The 18,957-nt window shown below is 42.0% G+C and overlaps 1 protein-coding gene across 1 annotated transcript; it reads left to right on the forward strand.

The window, feature by feature from the left end:
• The first annotated feature begins 355 nt into the window (after positions 1–355).
• Positions 356–15,845, forward strand: LOC145415331 (monocarboxylate transporter 12-B-like). Its single transcript, XM_080284608.1, has 5 exons — positions 356–820; positions 7,524–7,722; positions 7,923–8,537; positions 13,226–13,417; positions 15,703–15,845. Exons 1-5 carry the CDS (start codon positions 356–358, stop codon positions 15,843–15,845), a joined length of 1,614 nt encoding a protein of 537 aa, XP_080140734.1.
• Positions 15,846–18,957: the final 3,112 nt, after the last annotated feature.

An 18,957-nucleotide genomic window follows, 5' to 3' on the forward strand; every position in this document is an offset into this window, starting at 1 on the left:
AATACGTAAATGCTGCCCATCATCAAAGTTTATGCCATACTTTCAAATTACAGCATCATTCATATTCAAAGTCTGGATTTTTCACTCTACTGATACACTGAAGGGTTCACAGGCTTACACAGGCATAGGGGGACAAAAGAATCCTCTTCATAAGCTGCAGTGTACTTCTATGGTCAATAAGGAGAGCCAGGAAAGCTTTTAATGCTCGGCCTACTTATGAAGCATTGATGCAGTATTCGAGGGCTGTGTGGCGCGGTGTGGCCGCATTGTCTCTTGCCAACCCCGTGTAAGAGGACCTCACTCCACAGCAGTACAGAGGAAAGACAAAGTTGTACCCACTAGGCACCCTCTAACGATGAAGTGGACAAATTACGGGTCGACAGAAGTGTATCAGATGCCTGTTGTGGGAACAGGATATAGGAATGTAGGCTATGTAAGTGAAGAATCTTCGGTCAGCAGTGCAATATATCCATCACAACAAGGAAGGAACAACAGTGCCTGTCAGGGCAGACACGGTGATAAAGATGCAACTGATCAAGTGGACTGTTTCAACAATAACACCAATTACTTCAGTGAGGAAGAAGTGAAGAAAGAGTCCACAGGTTCTTTACGCCAAGCTAGTTTACAACACGACAAGAAGTTTACACAACAGAACAGTGAGACAGGTGTCCGGTGTGTGAGGGAAACAAACAAACTACTTACAAGAAAACCTGATGGAGAAGACAGTGGGCCAGAGACGCAGCCAAGCCTTAATGACGAGGCTGATGCACCTGACGGAGGCTGGGGCTACTTGGTCATGCTGGGCACCTTCACCGTCATGGTTAGTGGCTTTACCTGCATCCCTTTGGCCTGTGTTTTGCTAGGCTGGATTAGACTGGGTTAGGACAGGTTAGGACAGGTCAGGTGTTACGTTATGGCTGATTTGACCTGATCAAGTTGACAGGCAAGCTAGATTACGTGTTTTGTGGGAACTGGTTAAATGAGATTTCGTTACGTTTGTTTAACGTAGATTTGACTACATTTGGCGTGATTACGTTAGGTTTTAGTATGCTTAGCTTAGATTTGATTACATTTGGCGAGGTTACATTAGGTTTTAGATTGGGTAGTTGAGATTGTTACATCTGGCGTGATTACATTAGCTTTTAGTATGGTTAGCTTAGATTTGATTGCATCTACTTTGGTTACGTTAGGTTTCAGTATGGTGAAGTTAGAATTAGTTACATTTGACGTGGTTATGTTTCAGTGAGGTCAGGTAACGAGACCTTTCGTGTAATCACATCTTCAGGAGCGAAAGCGCTCGGGACATTTTCATCTTTTCCATTCTTTGAGGATATAGGCATATCTATGAATCACACGTAACCATATTATTTATTTGCATATTTGCATGCATGTACACACACACACACACACACATACACACAGTACATGTACAGAAAATCCTGTTGCCACCCACCAAACCTTTCTTTACCTGACTTGCGTAATCTGCTTCCTTCATTCCCCCGACACTGTCTCTTTCTCTCTCTCTTTCTTTATATATATATATATATATATATATATATATATATATATATATATATATATATATATATATAAACAGAGAGAGAGAGAGAGATAGAGAGAGAGACTTATATATATTTAAATATATACTTATATATACTGTATATAGCTGCCTATCAATCAGTTTAACCATCTATACCTCCTTTTTCTACATCTAGACTAATGCTGACATAATTATAAGCTGAAAAACGTATCTTCATTAATAAATAACGTATTACCCAATGCAATCAATTCCTAGCTATCGTTGGTTTGAAACAGCAGGATAAATATCTGCATGACAAATGAGTTATTTGAGAGGCATATGTGGAGTTACATGGAGAGACAGACAAATGAATAAGTGCCTTGATGTTAACCCGAGGCGTTCCGTTGATGTATGGGTACGTTGCAACATTTTGCATTTGCCAGTCCCATCGACGTACTGGTATGTCGCGCAATTGCAAGGTTCATAATTTGCACAATTTTCAATTTTTGCGCGATTTTTCGTACGTATACACGGGACACCTTCCTCCATTCCTCTACAAGATGCCAAGCAGGGACAATGCCTTACACCGCATAACCTCCCCCCCCCCCACACGCCACTATCTCGGCAATTCACCTGTTACCAGTGACCTGGCCAATAAAGACATTCAGGACCAGAGTGATTCCCCAATCGATGACAATGTGGAGGACAAAGTTTACATAGCATTAGAGGAAGAAACAGTCAGAAACGATGATCAGGTAATGTGGCAAAAGAAGGTCAGGTATGGTGATGAGTTAGTGAGTGAAACAACGCTGATAATGCCTATATTACTGTTTGAAAACCAATATACTCTCGTACTACATATAAATTCGTACCAAGTAAATAAATAAATATTATTTATGAGTGGTGTGAAATAGTTACCCACCCATAGAACTCGCTTTCTTTGGTGCCATCCTGTTAGAAAACCCAGTCAGGTAAGGAGGTACTGCTACCTGGATCGAGTATTTTAAACCTCAGGTGAGCGATTTCTCTATGAAATTTCGATGTTTCTCACCAAAAGCGGAGGTTTTAGCCAAAAAAAAAAAAAAAACATTCGAAAATATCTCGGGATTGGGGGGTGTCGGAGGTGCGAAATAGCTCGGGACCTTATGGGTTAAAGTGGGTATTACTGAATGCGTTAAGAGAATACTCTGAGATGGTTTGATCATGTGGCGAGGATGAAGAATGGAACACTGACCATAACTTATTCGATCTGTTCTGCGGAGAGGCGAGCCATAAGTTTTTGAAATTTGGCAGCCGATTGGTTGTCAGAATGGATTCATTATTAACGATCTATTTTAAAATATTTTTATTATAAGAGTTCCAACAACTGTTTGACAATAAGTTTGCCCCCAAAAAATCTTATACACAGTTATCTGCACCCCTGTCCACTCCATCGCTCAATCTCATCCTCGGCCTCCCCCTCCCTCTCCCCTCCTCCACCTCACTCACACACACTCTCCTCATCAGTCTCTCACTCTCCATCCTCTCCACATGGCCAAACCACCTCAGTGTGTTTCTCCTAATGCTTCCTATCACATCCACATCCACACCACAACGCTCCTTTATATCCTCATTTGTCAACATGTCTCTCCGTGTGACTCCACAGGCTCCTCTTAAATAACTCATTTCCACTGCTCTCACTCTTGACTTCCAAGCTTCACTTCCATACGTTAGAGATGGTATCACAATACTGTCATGTAGTAACTTTTTCACTTCCATGCTCAATTCCCTGTTTCTTATCACTGCTTTTAGGGAACCAGCAACCTTTCTTCCTTGTTGTACGCTTTCAAGCACTTCACCCTCCAAACTTCTATCCTTACTCATCATACTCCCCAAGTACTTAAACGTACTCACGTTTTCCATTTCCTCACCATACAACCTCACTGTACATTCACTGACTTTACCTCTCTCAAAGACCATCACTTTACTCTTCCCTACATTCACCTTTAGATTCCGTTTCTTACACACTCTCCCAAACTCATCTGCCAAACCTTGCAGCTCCCCTTCGTCTTCACTCAACAACACAGTATCATCTGCAAACAACAGTACAGGGACTTTCCAAACACTACCCTCTCTCACTAAGGCCACTCCAACATCCACTACCCTACCCTGTACCTCTTTTATACCCCATCCATGTACAACTATGGAGACATGACACATCCCTGTTTCAACCCAACCTTCAAAGAGAAAAATTCACTCAGTTCACCATGCACACGTACTGCAGCCTTAGCACCATCATACATACACTTCACAGCATTCAACAACTTCCCAACTACTCCATATATTCTTAATACTTTCCACAATCCTTGTCTCTCCACCCTGTCATATGCTTTCTCCAAATCCATGAAGGCCATATACAACTTCTTTCACTTCTCTAGAAACTTTTCCACTAAAGATCTAAGAATATCTGATCTACACAACCTCTTCCCTTCCTAAAGTCTCCCTGTTGTTCTCCAACTAATTCCTCTGTTATTTCCCTAACTCTGTCAATATGTATCCTACCATAAACTTCTCCTGTTACACTAAGACGACAAATGCCCCTATGATTACCACACACTTCTTGTTCCCCTTTTCCTTTGTACAAGGGAATAATTATACCTGACTTCCAATCCTCCGGGACTCTACCTTCCTCCCAGACCAATCTGCACATCTTCCACATCCATTCTACTACCATCTCTCCCCAATGCTTCAGCATTTCACCACACACTCCATCAATTCCTGGGGCTTTCCCCAATTTGACTTTCTTCATTGCTTCCACAACTTCTATCCTACTGATTTCTTCCTGTCTTCTCACCTCCCTCCTCCCAGCCATTCCCCAGCCACTTATACTCGCATTACTTCCATTCTCTATGTTCAACAATTCCTTATAGTGTTTTTTCCATCTGCTCACTTTTTCTCCCTGCTGCACTAGTAATCTACCATTTTTATCTTTCATTCCCCTGCCAACTTCACTGCCACCCTGTCTTACTCTCTTCACCTCTTTCCAGAACATTTTCTTACAGTTCTTCCACTTTACAATCAAATTCCTTCCAAGTTCCTCATCCACTCTCTTCTTATTCTCTCTTACTAATCTTTTCACCTCTCTCTTCCTTTCTACATATAACTCTCTTTTCCACCTCTCAACTTCTTCCATGCCCCTATTTCTCATCCATTCATTGTATGCTTTCTTCTTTTATGCCACAGCCTGTCTCACCTCTTCATTCCACCATGCTGTTCCTTGCACCCCCTTCCATCTTCTCTTCACCCCACACACATCACATGCTGCATATAATTCTTCTGAGATCCACGTCCCCCATCTGCTCCAATTCATATTTACCCAATCTTTCCTCTACTTCTCTCTTATATTCTGCCTTTTGCTCATCCTCTTGTAACCTTTCCACTCTTCTTGCAACTACTCCTTCCTCCTGTCCTTCCCTTTTTCTATTTCTCCATCTTACTTGGATTTTGATTCTGGCCACCACCAAGTAGTGGTCAGAAAGTCCACTCCCCCAGCCTCTATAAGCTCTTGCATCCATTACACATCTTTGTATCCTTTCATCCACACACACATAATCAATCATTGCCTTCCTTTCATTCAGTTCACCATCCACCCTTCTCATCACTCGCCATGTATACTTGTGGATCATTTTATGCCTGAAGAGGGTATTGGCTATCACCAACCCTCTCTCGACACAAATGTCCACTAACCACTGCCATTCTCATCTATCTCAGCAGGCACACCCCACTCACCAACTATTCCATCCACCTTCACATTCCCTACTTTACCATTCATATCACCATTCAAAAATACTCTCTCATTCCTTTCAAACTTTTCCATGCACACTTCCACATTTGTCCAGAACTCTTCTCTCACTCTGCTTGCACGATCTTGCACTGACGCATACACGCACACAATTGCCCACATTTGTATTCCAACTTTCAATCTTACCTACACAATCCTTGACCCAACTGATCCATAGTCTCTTATGTTCTTCTTCCATCTTTTACTCACAACAATACACACTCCTTCTTTTGCCCTCTCATTCTCACCTACTCCTGCACATATACCCCATCCATACTCCCATTCTCTCACACTTTCTCCTCTCCATTTAGTTTCAGTTACTCCACATACATCCACTTTAGCACTCTCAAGCACCTGGACAATCTCTCTTTCACCTCATCATTTGCACCCCTTGCATTCCACGCCGCAATCCGTACCACGTCCTTTGTCCTGTCCTTGGTCATCATATTTTGGTCCGTCCTTGTCCGAGGTTTCTTGTTCGTCTTTTTACTTACGGTAGCTGTTTTCTGGGGAGGGGCTCTAACCCTCCACCAACCCTTTTAGTCGCTTCATACAACAAGCAGGGATACTGAGGGAGTATTCTCGAAAGCCCCCCTACCCCCAGGGGTAGGTTCAAATATTTTTCGAATGAATTGCCTGAAGACATCTAGTTAACATATCAGTCATGGTTAGAATATACTGATAGACCTGAGGATGTCTTTAACAGGGGCCAGCTACATCACAAGCACAGGCAAATGGAGCTTAAAATGGAGGTAGTAGTATCAAAGGTGCAACAGGGACAGGATGACAACTTTTACCTACATCTTAGCACACATGACAAGTCTTATAATATTCACAACATATCAGCACATTGCTGGAAAGAAGTGCCATGGATATGAACCTATGTTCTCATCACACCAAAGTGACTTACAGTGGTGTCATGAACGGATTTGCTTATTACCAGCCCACAGACTCGAAACTAGTATCAGGTGTACAGTCATAATATTAACTATCGTTACCCTTCAGAGCTATGCACTATGACACAACCATGAAGTGTTGTGGAATGACAGGACAGGAACGTTTGTACCTCAAACCCGTCAATGTCGGTTACGTGAGACTGATATTAGAATATGTGCTAGAGGTAATAAAAACTAATTAGATCGTTTGGCCTCTGTGCATAGAGACAATACTCTTTATTATCCGGCACCGAATTCATTAAATAAAAATATAACCCAATGGTCTGAAGTCGGCAACACACATGCAGACGGGCAATGAGTATGTGCACCCATGCCAGACGTATGATAGTACTTCAGCCGATACATGCCAAATTAGTAAATTTCGGTGTAATAATGATATGTATTGCTTTCTACATATGATAAATGTTGAGTAGAAGGAAAATAATAATACGTGTTCAGTTTCATTGCTTTAATATTTTGTATACCCACCTCCTGCGTCCAAAACAGCCCCTAGACATCTGAAGCATCCATGTGAAGCATTTTAACAACCCATCTAAAGCAAACAAATGAACTCGTGCACCCCTACTATACTATAATTAAAAAAAAAAAAAACAGTCGATGCCTATAGATTTATTACCCTCCAAAATAATTTACTTGTTGTATATTATAGATAATAAGTGTTGAATAGAAGGAAAATAATAAACCTGCCGAGTTTCATTATCGATCCCCGGCGGGGCGCTCAGGGTAACGCAAACTCGTCCTATATATTTCCCTGCCATATGGCTCATTCTTGCTCATTATTCCAGCTCTTTAATGGGATTGTGATGTGGCAACACTAGATAGGGGAGGGGCGAACAGCAAGGACCCGCCCACATAGCCCAGCTAACGTTCGTTTAGCATCGAGCATTCCTGGGGTAACGATACTTTTTCTTATGACTTTACTTTCTCGCACATAAACACTGTCAGCAGCAGCACAAGAGACTCTCCATATCAGAAAGTGACATTCAGACAGTTCAGCTTAGGACTCTCCATCACTCAAAGTATTCTCAACTAAAGCTTAAACCTCAGGGTAAAATTTCCATAATAAACTCAATCTATATATTACCTAGCAATATGCATAGTGCCAACAAAAAGACCACTATCCATTTCCGATCTCACCAAGCCCTATCTCCCCTTTCAGTTTCAGAATCTCCTTGTTCAGTCACACTCTTCATTATATTTTCTATATAAATACCTCTTTACCAAACAGAGCATCACTAGTGCCCTCGACGCATGCTTCGGTATTCTGTTCTCGGATTTTCTACTCAACCTGGGCACGTCCTCACTGCTCACCACCTGGATCATCAATCTCTCCGAGGTCTCATGGTACCTTTCACCTACACTTGTGACTCTGTTCACTGACCTGATGGGATACCGCAAGATAACCTTCATAGGAGGAGTGCTGTGCGGTCTGGGAATGGTCTTATCAGCCTTTGCCTCGTCCGCATATACTCTACTTTTTGCATTTTCTATCTGTGCTGGTAAGTATATCATTACTCAAAACAAAGACTTTCTGGATTAGTATAACGGTGCTCCATAAGATATAATATCTTTTAAACTGTTTTCTTTCTGTATATTCATGAAAACTGAGGTCACTGCTTTGTTTCAGGACTTGGAGGTGGAGTTTCTTATGCTTCATGTTGTCTCATCTTACCACTCTACTTCAAGCGACTGCGTGGCAGAGCTTTTGCTGTGTTGCACTGCGGGTTTGGCATGGGAGGAATGGTGTGTCCACACCTCATCACCTTCCTTCAGGACCATTTTGGCCAAAAGGGTGCCACTATCATTGTAGGAGCCATCTCGCTAAACATTTGTGTGGCTGCGATGGTGTTTCACCCCGTGGGGTGGCACAGTGCTGGGTCATCTCAGGCTGTGACAAGGCTGAGATGCCGAAATACCTCCACCAGGACACTGACAGAAACACTGAAGAAAGCAACTCACACTTTAAAGGAGAATTTCAAAGCACTCAAATCTAAGCAAGTTTTGGTTCTGGCTGTCATTTCTGCGCTGTCGTCTAGTGGTTGTAGTCAGATTATTCCAATAATACCAATTGTAATGAAACTGCGAGGCTATACACAGGCTGAAGCAGCGTGGAGCATAACACTGGTCTACACAATCAGTATGGTGAGTCAGATGGTGGTGGCCTCCCTCACAGACTGTTCCTGGTTCAACAAACGAGTCTGCTACATGGCTGGCATCGCTGGTTTGAGCTTCTCCATTCTAGGTATGAAAACTACAGTAAACACAGTCCAGGTTACGTGTAACTTATATGTTCTGTAATATCACAGCATCTTATATATATTTTTAAAGTGTGTGTGGGTGTCTCTCTGTGTATCTGTAAGAAGGTGGGCTATTTAAAGGGCTTCAGATGTGTCTTTTTTTCTTTTTAATGGGAAAATTAACAGTGTGGTTTAAAGTTGCTACAGCGGCAACCCTGATGGCCAAAAGTATCAAGTCAGCATGGTGGAGCATGAAGGCTAATTACTGAAAAGATTTTAACTTCCTTTTTCAACCACATCAATACTGCAACTTGAAAATCTATATAATAAAGTCACGCTGTGTATGTGTGTGTATGTCTGTGCATTTGTTCGTTTAATGTTAATATATATCGACCTGATATTTATTGCATTAGATCATGTAAGTCAGGGGAGTGTCAGAAAAATACAATCAAAGTTTTTTGGAGATCGCGCTCGATGAAATGGCGTGAAATGGTCAGAAATCACGACACACTATAGTGTCTGTGTGTCTGTTCGTTTCTTTCATGAGAACGGTAAAATGTATTGATCTAATTCTTTTTGCATTGAGTCAGAGTAAGTCCAGGGAGTGTCGGAATAAAATTGGCAATTGTGCACGACACAATGGTTGGAAATCGCAACATGCAGAAATATGTAAAAATAATTATTCTACTTTTTGGTCAGAAATGACCATTGTGGGTTCAATAATGATATGGAAACAATGATAATGCTATTTCGAAGCTTTTGTGTTGGAAAGGTTATTGCTCTGTTATCCTGCTTTTGTTTTTTCTTGGAGAGAACATTTTGCAGGTTCCTGGCCTTCACTCCCTTCTTCCATCGAAAAAAAATAAAAAAATAAGTTAGCCCCACAAACTTTTTCAGGCAAGCACTAGTCACTCTATAAAACCAACATGGTGAATCTTGGTGGCTGGGTGGAAGAGTGGTGGGCACTTGGGTTAGGTAGGTGGACGGATGGATGAGGTGGGCGGGAGAGTGAAGTGGATGGGCAGGGTTGGGTGGGTAAGTAGGGTGGTAGGGTTGGGCGAGTAGGTAGGTGGGCAGGGTTGTGTGGGTAGGTGGGTGAGCAGGGCTGGGTGGATAGGTGAGTGGGCAAGGTTGAGGGGGTGGGTGTAACGGGGCAAGCGGGGTCAGCGTGGGTGGGGGTGAGTGAATGGGCAGCATGGGTGGGTGGTTAGGTGAATGCAGTAGAGTAGGTGGGTGGGTGGATAGTGGGAAAATAACTCCATGGCAAGAATAGGTCCATGGTAGGAATAAATCTATGGACAATACAACCCTGGGTATATAGGCCAAAGTGGGAACATACAGTAAGTCTAATGGATAAAATGAGATCCCAGGGGGTCTCGTCTCTTTTCGTGAGTAGCAATGGATTTTAATTGTCAACATTATTATTATTTTTTTTATGCGAGGAAGAAGGAACCAAAGGCCGCGAGCCCGCAATTATTGTTCCTTCCAAGAGAAAAACAAAATACAAGAGAGAGCCAAATTCAAGATCTGATCATTTCAAGATGCCAGGACACACTCCATTTGAAAGACTGGAGATCATAGGAAGCAGGAAATACAGACAGAGGGAGACAGTTCCAGAGTTGACCTGTTGCATAAATGAAGGACTGGGAATAATGGTTAACTCTTGCATTAGAGCATTAGAGAGTTGGACAGAAAAGGGATGAGAGTTTGCTGCTAGACGGGTGCTATGCGCCCGTCGTAGAGGTGGAGGAATGCATGCAGACAGTTCAGAGGAACAGTCACCATTTAAGTAGCGATAGAAAAGAGACAAAGATGCAGTAGTGTGGAGAAGACAGAGGTTGAAGGGAGTCAGTAAGAGGAGGAGAGTTAATGAGACGAAAAGCATTAGACTCCACCCTATTGAGAAGAGCTGTATGTGCGGAGCCTCCCCACACATTAGAGTTGGGCTCCACACAGGGGCGGATAAAACCCCTGTATAGAATCAACAACTGTGCAGGGGTAAAGAAGGAATGGAGTCGGCTTAGCGCACCTAATCTCTTGGAAGCAGATTTTACAAGAGATGTAATAAATTATGATCTTTCAAAGAAAAGTCCCGAGTAAATGAAACCCCAAGAATGTTCAAGGATGATGCAGGATTAAGCTGAATATTATTAAACATTAGTGGGTATACGTGCAGAAGATTTTGTTGGGTTGATAGGTGAAAAAACTGAGTCTTTGATGTATTAAAAACAACCAGATTATTTTTACCCCAGTCAGAGATATGAGCCAAGTCAGACATTAGGTGTGCCATTGCCTCATCTCCTGTTTGTTGAAGTAACTGCTGAGATGGACGCTGCGGGAACCGAATGGAAAAGTGAAGGGTGGAGTCATCAGCATATGAGTGGACAGGGTTAGATGTACAGCTTAAAAGGTCACTGATGAATAAAAGAGAGTTGGTGATAGGACAGAGCCCTGAGGAACACCACTGTTGATTGATCTAAGAGAAGAACGGTGGCCGTCTACAATAGCAGCTACAGAACCACCAGAAAGGAAACTAAAGATGAAGGCACAGATAGATGGATAGAAACCGTAAGAGGGCAGTTTGGAAATTAAAGATTTATGCCAGACTTGATCGAAAGCCTTTATGTCAAGTGCAATGACAAAGCTTTGCCAAAGTCCCGAAACGAGGATGACCAGGAGTCTGAAAGGTAGTTGAAAAGATCGCCAGTGAAGCATCCCTGATGGAACCCATATTGACGATCCGAAAGTAGGTTGTGATAGGAGAGATGCTTTAAAATTTGTCTATTAAGAACTGACTCGAAAACTTTTGAGATACAGGATGTTAAGGCAATTGGACGATAGTTACAGGGTTGGGAATGGTCACCTTCTTTGGAACTGGCTGAATGAGAGCAAACTTCCAGGAAGGACAGACATTGACGAAAGAGTTTACCTAGGCAGGGTGTAAGCACAGAAGCACAGTTATTGAGAACAACAGGAGGGACTCCATCAGGACCATATGCCTTGTTAGTACTGAGGCCTGTGATGGCAGAAAATACATCAGCTGAAGAAACTTTAATGTCAGCCATGAGGAAGTCAGAGGGGGGAAGTGATGGAGGAACAGCACTGGAATCGTCTAAGGTAGAATTGGAGGAGAAAGTTTGAGCAAAGAGATCTGCTTTATCAGTAGAAGAAATAGCTACAGAGCCATCACAGTAGAAAAGAGGAGGGAAGGATGATGAGGTTAAGTTGTTAGAAAGGTTTTTGGCAAGGTGCCAGAAGGAGCGGGAAGAATTTAACAGAAAGAAAGAGTAAAAAAAACACTAGTTATGAGATTTGCCTGTACTTATATAACTACGCAGAACGAAAAATTTTACCTGGTACTTGTAAGGGAAATTTAAAAGTAGGTGATGGTACAGAGGCGTTCGTAAGTGGGGATATACTTCTGCCTGTGTATGGTCAGAAACAATTATCTTCTAAGTTCCATCTGAAGAAAACTAACAACTGGTGAAATATAACGAAAACCCCATCTTTACGAGCGAGTGTCTCAGATGGTTTCATTTTTCCCGCAAGTATTCATCATAGCTTTGGGGAGATACGGTACTTGTCTGTCTGTCTGTGCTTTGGTGCCGTCTCGCAGCCGGTTGTGGAATTTTCTGGCCCACTGTAACCACTGTGAACATTAACAAAATCGTGTACCATTATCATTGCTGCATATTTTGTATGACTGATGTTGCGTCTGATCATGTATGCACATATAGGTAAACACATACAGGCACGCATACATACATACAGAAACAAACGCCCATTTACGAACACACACACACACACTCGCACATATGCACAACCACAAACATGAAAACGTTGATAAGGCAGTGCAGGCAGTGTGACAGTTATATATTTTGGAGATGATTAATGTTAGCCTCTAGTGTTAAGGGTTGACAATTTTTGAAATACATACAGTACATCCAGCATGCATACAATTTATACATGGGTTATACAGTGTAACCTTTGTACTTCTGGCATTATGTATACTCACCTTTCTCAAATGCCATATAATGTATAAGCAGAGCACTTGTTACGAGAAACCACAGTACATGATTGAGACCATAAGACTGATGCATCACTGTCTTATATTCCACTCCCCTCTCTCCCTTTCACCATTACTGTAGAAACTATTGGGAACAAAAGGCATGCCATCTTAAATGATTTGCTCTCTATGAAATTTGAAAAGCACTCTGCAAAATTTGCCACGGGCGAAACTGTAGCTTTTATCTGGTCCCAGATCAGTGTCACCAGTGTCTTGCTTTGGATTCAAGAACTAACGGAGAGAAATCAAGAAAGGTTGCTGGACTCTTGTTACTGAAGATGGTATGTCAGTAATCATAAAGGGTGGCATGAGAAATGTGCTGAACTTCAGCAGCTTTTTCTGAACTGGTTTTGAAAGCAAATTCTAAATCAGAATGGGACCAGGTCTACACATAAGTTTCCCCATGTCTGGATGATCATGTATATTTTCTTTCATTCCATTATAACTAACCTAACCCTCAATCTAACAACCAAACCAAACCCTAACCTAACCTTCAGTATATTCAACTAACCTACATCCTCCTGCATTAGAAAAAGCACCAATCGTGGCTATGTACAGGAGTCTGATTTCTTGATTCCCTAAGATATAGCGTTTTCAGTCTCTGATTTAGGTGTGCCATCATTCCAGCCTTCAGTGTGGTGTGGGATTTAACCCTGATAAACCTGGCCCTTACCTTGTGGGGTGTGTCCGTTGGCATCTGCAACACACTAGCCATTCTCATCGCCATCCACTACTTAGGGCAGCGCCTCTACGTCGACTACTTTAGTGTGGCGGGCACCTTCACTAGCATCTGGTTCCTTATGCATGGCTCCCTCTTTGGTGAGTCCTTGGCAGCTGTACCTGTGTGACAATTCAAAGTATTTTAGGGTATTACTGGAAGTGGATCTGGGCACTGTGTAACACCACCTGTAGCAGTGTGTCCTGTACACTACACCTCAGTATCTTCTTGTATGCTATTGATGCAACCCACCTGGACAGTACAAGCAGCATACATGAAAGAACCCAAAAAATAATAATGAACCCCTTCGCGCATGGTAAATTTCAGTTTCACGTTCCACAACACATCAGCTTTCTCCAGTCCCCCTGCTGCCCACCACGCACTGCAAAAAAAGTATATTCTCAGCTTATTTTCACCACCCAAACATATTTATTTTGCCACAAAACCTACATATTCCTATTCGTCAATGTTTGTTCCAAACGATAAGCAAAAAAAAAAAACACACACACACACACACACAAAAAACACACTATACATATGTCAGGGTGGTATGAATAAACATTCGGGAACATTCATCTCAATTCCCAACATCATAGCTCGAATGTTTACTAACCTATCTGCACATGTTATACCTTCATTTGAAAGAGAATTTTATTAGCTTTCTAATGAGTTTGATGGCATTTTCATAAGAGGTATGATTCTCGAGTAATAAGCTAAAAAGTAAAACTTATTTCTGACAGACTATAGTTTTTATTCAGGAGGCTCGTGAAAAACTTTTCTTAGCAGTGTTATGTTTTTATTTTATCAACTTATGCAGAATTTCACGGGCTTTCATTTGATATCAGAATGGTTCTCCTATGCCTCATAGTTTTAAAGAAAAATGCAAAAAATTACGGTGTACCCATGCCGTGTCATGACTGTAGGGCGGTTTCTCGCTTCCCTCTAAGTTCCTGTACGTATTTTACCAATTCCGTTTACACTAGATATGCACACTATAGTCACATGATTCACTGTCACTATTTTTATAGTTGAATACTCACATTTGGTGCAGGGTAAAGGCAGTGTAGTTGATTAGAAACAGTACCATATTCTTTGCTGGGCCAACAGCTGATAACGACCAGGAACGCTTCACAAACACCTAATTTCCTATTGCAAACACCAAATCTAATCACAACAGTGCCCAAAAACAATACATAAGCACTAATGGTATAGTGAATTATGTTACACGGGCGGGATGAAGGTAATAGAGATTTAAAGGGACAAAACTGCACAAAACCTTCCCCATTCACAGCTCATTTGGTACTTAAAGACCTGTCTGCTCTCTCGTGGGTATCGGGACCCAAGGTTGCCAACTCATTACTTTTGACGAGAGCCAAACAAGCTATGACGCCTCCAAAAATGATGCATATCAACCAAAAACCTTTATTGGCAAATATTTTATGGTTTTATGACGCTAAAGGCGTCACTGCATATTTGCAAGGAATGACCCTAATGACGCCTAAAGCGTCACCGTGTACGAAGCGGTTAATGATGAAACATACACATACACACACATATATATACCTGTATATATATATATATATATATATATATATATATATATATATATACTCCATTGGAGCCCAGTGTCCAGAGTATTGGACAGAACTGGGATTTATCAAGTCTTCATAAAGTAGGGAACCCCCGGGCAGGGACCTATGAGCTTCGCGACTATGAGTCAATAGGCGGAGGGCGGTATGCTTAGTGCCCTCCCAGTGCAATGCCTCGCCCAGTATCCCTGGGATCCAATGGGATATATATATATATATATACGTTATATATATATATATATATATATATATATATATATATATATATATACGTGTGTGTGTGTGTGTGTGTGTGTGTGTGTGTGGTCATACATCTGTAAGAAGAATAAACTGTCAGGGAGGAGGTGCTCAGAAGTGCACCATATTGATATTAACGTATATGCAAAGTACAAGAGAATGTTCAGGCATACAATCCACAATAAACAACAGAGGAGAAGGTGCTAAGAAACCACTGTGATGAAATCATAAATTTTAAAATTTTTCGTTAGTTTATAAATACATGGTGATCTGTTAGTAGCACTCCACTAGAAACTCGCCTGATGATGTATTGTGTTGTAGGTACGGCTCAGTCTGCTGGTGTAGACGTGGAAGTGGCAGTGGGAGCAGAAAATGAATAAATGACGCAGGGCAGACACTGATAACTCTGACTGAGCCATCCATGGAACACGAGAAATCATCTGACGAGCTGGAACGGGGAGCGTTACATATGGGCCACCCTCTAAACTGTCTGTCTTGGCTGACACTGTGTAACTTGGTACCAGTCAGTCTGTGTGTAACTCATGTCTCCCTCATGGCAGGTGCGGTGACTGATGCTACCGGCTCCTACACGGTGAGTCTCTTACTTCTGGCTGCCATTCAGTTTGTATGCTTCATCCTGTGGCTGTTCATGCCGGCTGCTGTTGCTCATGACGCCCGTAGTGAGCACCAAGAGGCTGCCTGAGTCATGGAGTCACATTCATGAGGATTCCAGGAGTTGCTTACACCATTTCTTTAGCGATTTGGTTTTGCACATTATACCTCAACATCCTCTTTGTTTATGTTTGATGGAAATTATGTCAATACTAAAGTGACTTAAATACCTTACAGGAGAACGTCAGGATGTAAAGATGTATTATGCAACTTACAGGATTCCATTGCAACCGTTTCTTAGTGACTGTATTTTGGACATTACAGCCCAGTATCCTCTTGTACACTCTTCATGTAGATGCCTGGTGATATGGTTGGTAGAACGCTAAGGTGGCAGTTCGAGAGTTCTGCGCATCACAGGTCTAGTCCAAAAGGTGGATAGAGATTTTTCTACCATGAAGACATTACCATGGGCGTTGATTGATTTCCTATCTTTACATGGTTTGGACTAACAGGAGCCTAAATACTACGCAAGAAAATGTTGGGGTATAAAGTGCAGAATACATCACTAAAGAAGAGGTGCGATGATGCCTCGTGTGTCAGTAAGAATAAGGGCCACACCACCGCCAAGTTCATGGGGTCAGCTGGCACAAGTGATGGTTGTCCACAACCATCAGACCCACACTACGCCATACCACAATCTACTATGACCAGCTTCTTTGACTGTCTCTTGCACTGCCATCACTTTGCAGTCACTTCCATTCTGACTGTGAACAAAATGGAGTGTAAAGTCTATGAGAAAGAAGGACACTCTGACGCTGGAGGAAGAGCACACTGGACAACACAATACTGGCAGAGGATTATCGGCAAACTTTTGCTTTTGACAGAGAGTGAAGGGCTACATACACCCGTCCCTTAGTCCATAAAGACACTGAGAGTAGTCAGGCATCTGTTGCCACACTGCTTGAAGTTGTAATATTCGCATTTGTTTCTGCTCAGTTGTCTTTCTTAGTCGTACCTTTCAGCATATATATATATATATATATATATATATATATATATATATATATATATATATATATATTTATATCTGTATCTACCTACATTAATTTATATCTGTCTAGCTATACCTATATATATCTATCTACCTCTATACAGTATATAACTAATATTGTGCAGGCTCTGAACTCAAGTCACAAAGTAGATCAAATCCTACAGTATGACAGTTTAGGTGTGGTCTAGCTGACAGGTACTGGGCTGGCTGGGAAATAAAAGGGGACTAAAAGGAGCCTGAACAGGGCCTAAAAATGTTTTTAAATTATGGTATGATCAGGTAATATCGCCTAGTATCTTGTCAGTCAAAGAAAAGATTGCTGGAGCTTCCCTGGGGACTAGTTTGGACTAGTTTTCAGTTGGATACAGTAAGTTAAGTGACTCAGAGACAAAGGTGATGGTAGGCCGACCACTGTCTCTAAACCGCGTCCACCAATGGTTGTCGAATCACTCTTGTTTCTCTTCAGTCACTCTTTACATCATGAACTACGGCCGTCTCACTCCTTCTGCCGGTAATGTTTAGTTCTGTCTGGCGCCTGGTGGTGATGGGGGTGCCGAGGGAATCCTATATACTCCTTCACATACAGCTATTGTATGTAGCTCTAAATGCTGAGGGAATCCTACATACTCCTTCACATAAGGCTGTAATATGTAGCTCTAAACAATATTTTATAAAACTGATAAGTACAAATATCCCTTTTCTGATAATACCTATAAATACAGTAGAGTAATAATAAACCATCAGCCGGCGCGACCACCATCCTTCTTGCTGGAAGTTTGCTCTCATTCAGCCAGTCCCAAAGTAGGGTGACCATTCCCAACCCTCTAACTATCGTCCAAGTGCTTAACATCCTGTGTCTCAAAAGTTTTTGAGACGCAAAAATTCTAAAGAATCTTTTCTATCACAATCTTTCTGATCGTCAGTATCTGTTCCATCAAGGACTCTCCACTGGCAATCTTCTCACCTATTGTACATTTCAGACTCTTGGTCATCCTCCTTTCGGGACTTTGGGAAAAGCTTTGCCATTGCACTTGACATCTCAAAGGCTTTCGATCAAGTCAGGCATAAAACTTCCAAACTGCCCTCTTACGGTCTCTATCCTTGTATCTGTGCCTACATCTATAGCTTCCCTTTTGGTCGTTCTGTAGCTGCTATTGTAGACGGCCATCGTTTTTCTCCTAGATCTGTCAACAGTGGTGTTCCTCAGGGCTCTGTCCTGTCACCAACTCTCTTCCTTTTATTCATGAATAACCTTCTAAGCAGTAAATGTAACCCTATCCACTCATATGCTGATGATTCCACCCTTCACCTTTCCATTCGGTTACCAAAACGTCCATCCCAGCAGTTACTTCAACAAACAAGGGATGAGGCTATGGCACACCTAATGTCTGACCTCGCTCGTATCTCTGACTGGGGTAAAAATAATCTTGTCATTTTTAATGCATCAAAGAATAACTCCTTACACCTATCAACCCAACAAAATCTTCCACAGGAGTACCCACTAATGTTTAATAATACCCAGCTAAATCCTGCATCATCCTTAAACATACTTGAGGTTTCATTCTCTCAGGGCTTATCTTGGAAAGATCATATTAAATCTCTTATAAAATCTGCTTCCACGAAATTAGGTGTCCTAAGCCGACTCCGTACCTTCTTTATTCCTGCACAGTTGTTCCCTTTATACACGGCTTTTATTCACCCCTGTGTAGAGTACAACTCTCATGTGTAGGGAGGCTCCGCACATACAGCTCTTCTCAATAGGGTGGAGTCTAAGGCTTTTCGTCTCATTAACTCTCCTCCTCTTACTGGCTCCCTTCAACCTCTGTCTCTTCGCTGCATTGTTGCATCTTTATCTCTTTTCTATCGCTACTTCAATGGTCACTGTTCCTCTGAACTGTCTGCATGCATCCCTCCACCTCTACGACGCGTGCGTAGCACCCGTCTAGCAACAAACTCTCATCCCTTTTCTGTCCAACTCTCTAATGCAAGAGTTAACCGTTACTCCCAGTCCTTCCTTTATGCAACAGGTCAACATTAGAACTGTCTCCCTCTGTCTGTATTTCCTACTTCCTATGATCTCCAGTCTTTCCAACGCAGTGTGTCCTGGCATCTCGAAAGGAACGGATCTTGAATTTGGCTCTCTGGTGTTTGT

The sequence above is a fragment of the Coenobita brevimanus genome, chromosome 102, assembly GCF_032717465.1.
Source record: "Coenobita brevimanus isolate Jiangsu-jjx chromosome 102, ASM3271746v2, whole genome shotgun sequence".
In the NCBI taxonomy this organism is placed as follows: domain Eukaryota; kingdom Metazoa; phylum Arthropoda; class Malacostraca; order Decapoda; family Coenobitidae; genus Coenobita; species Coenobita brevimanus.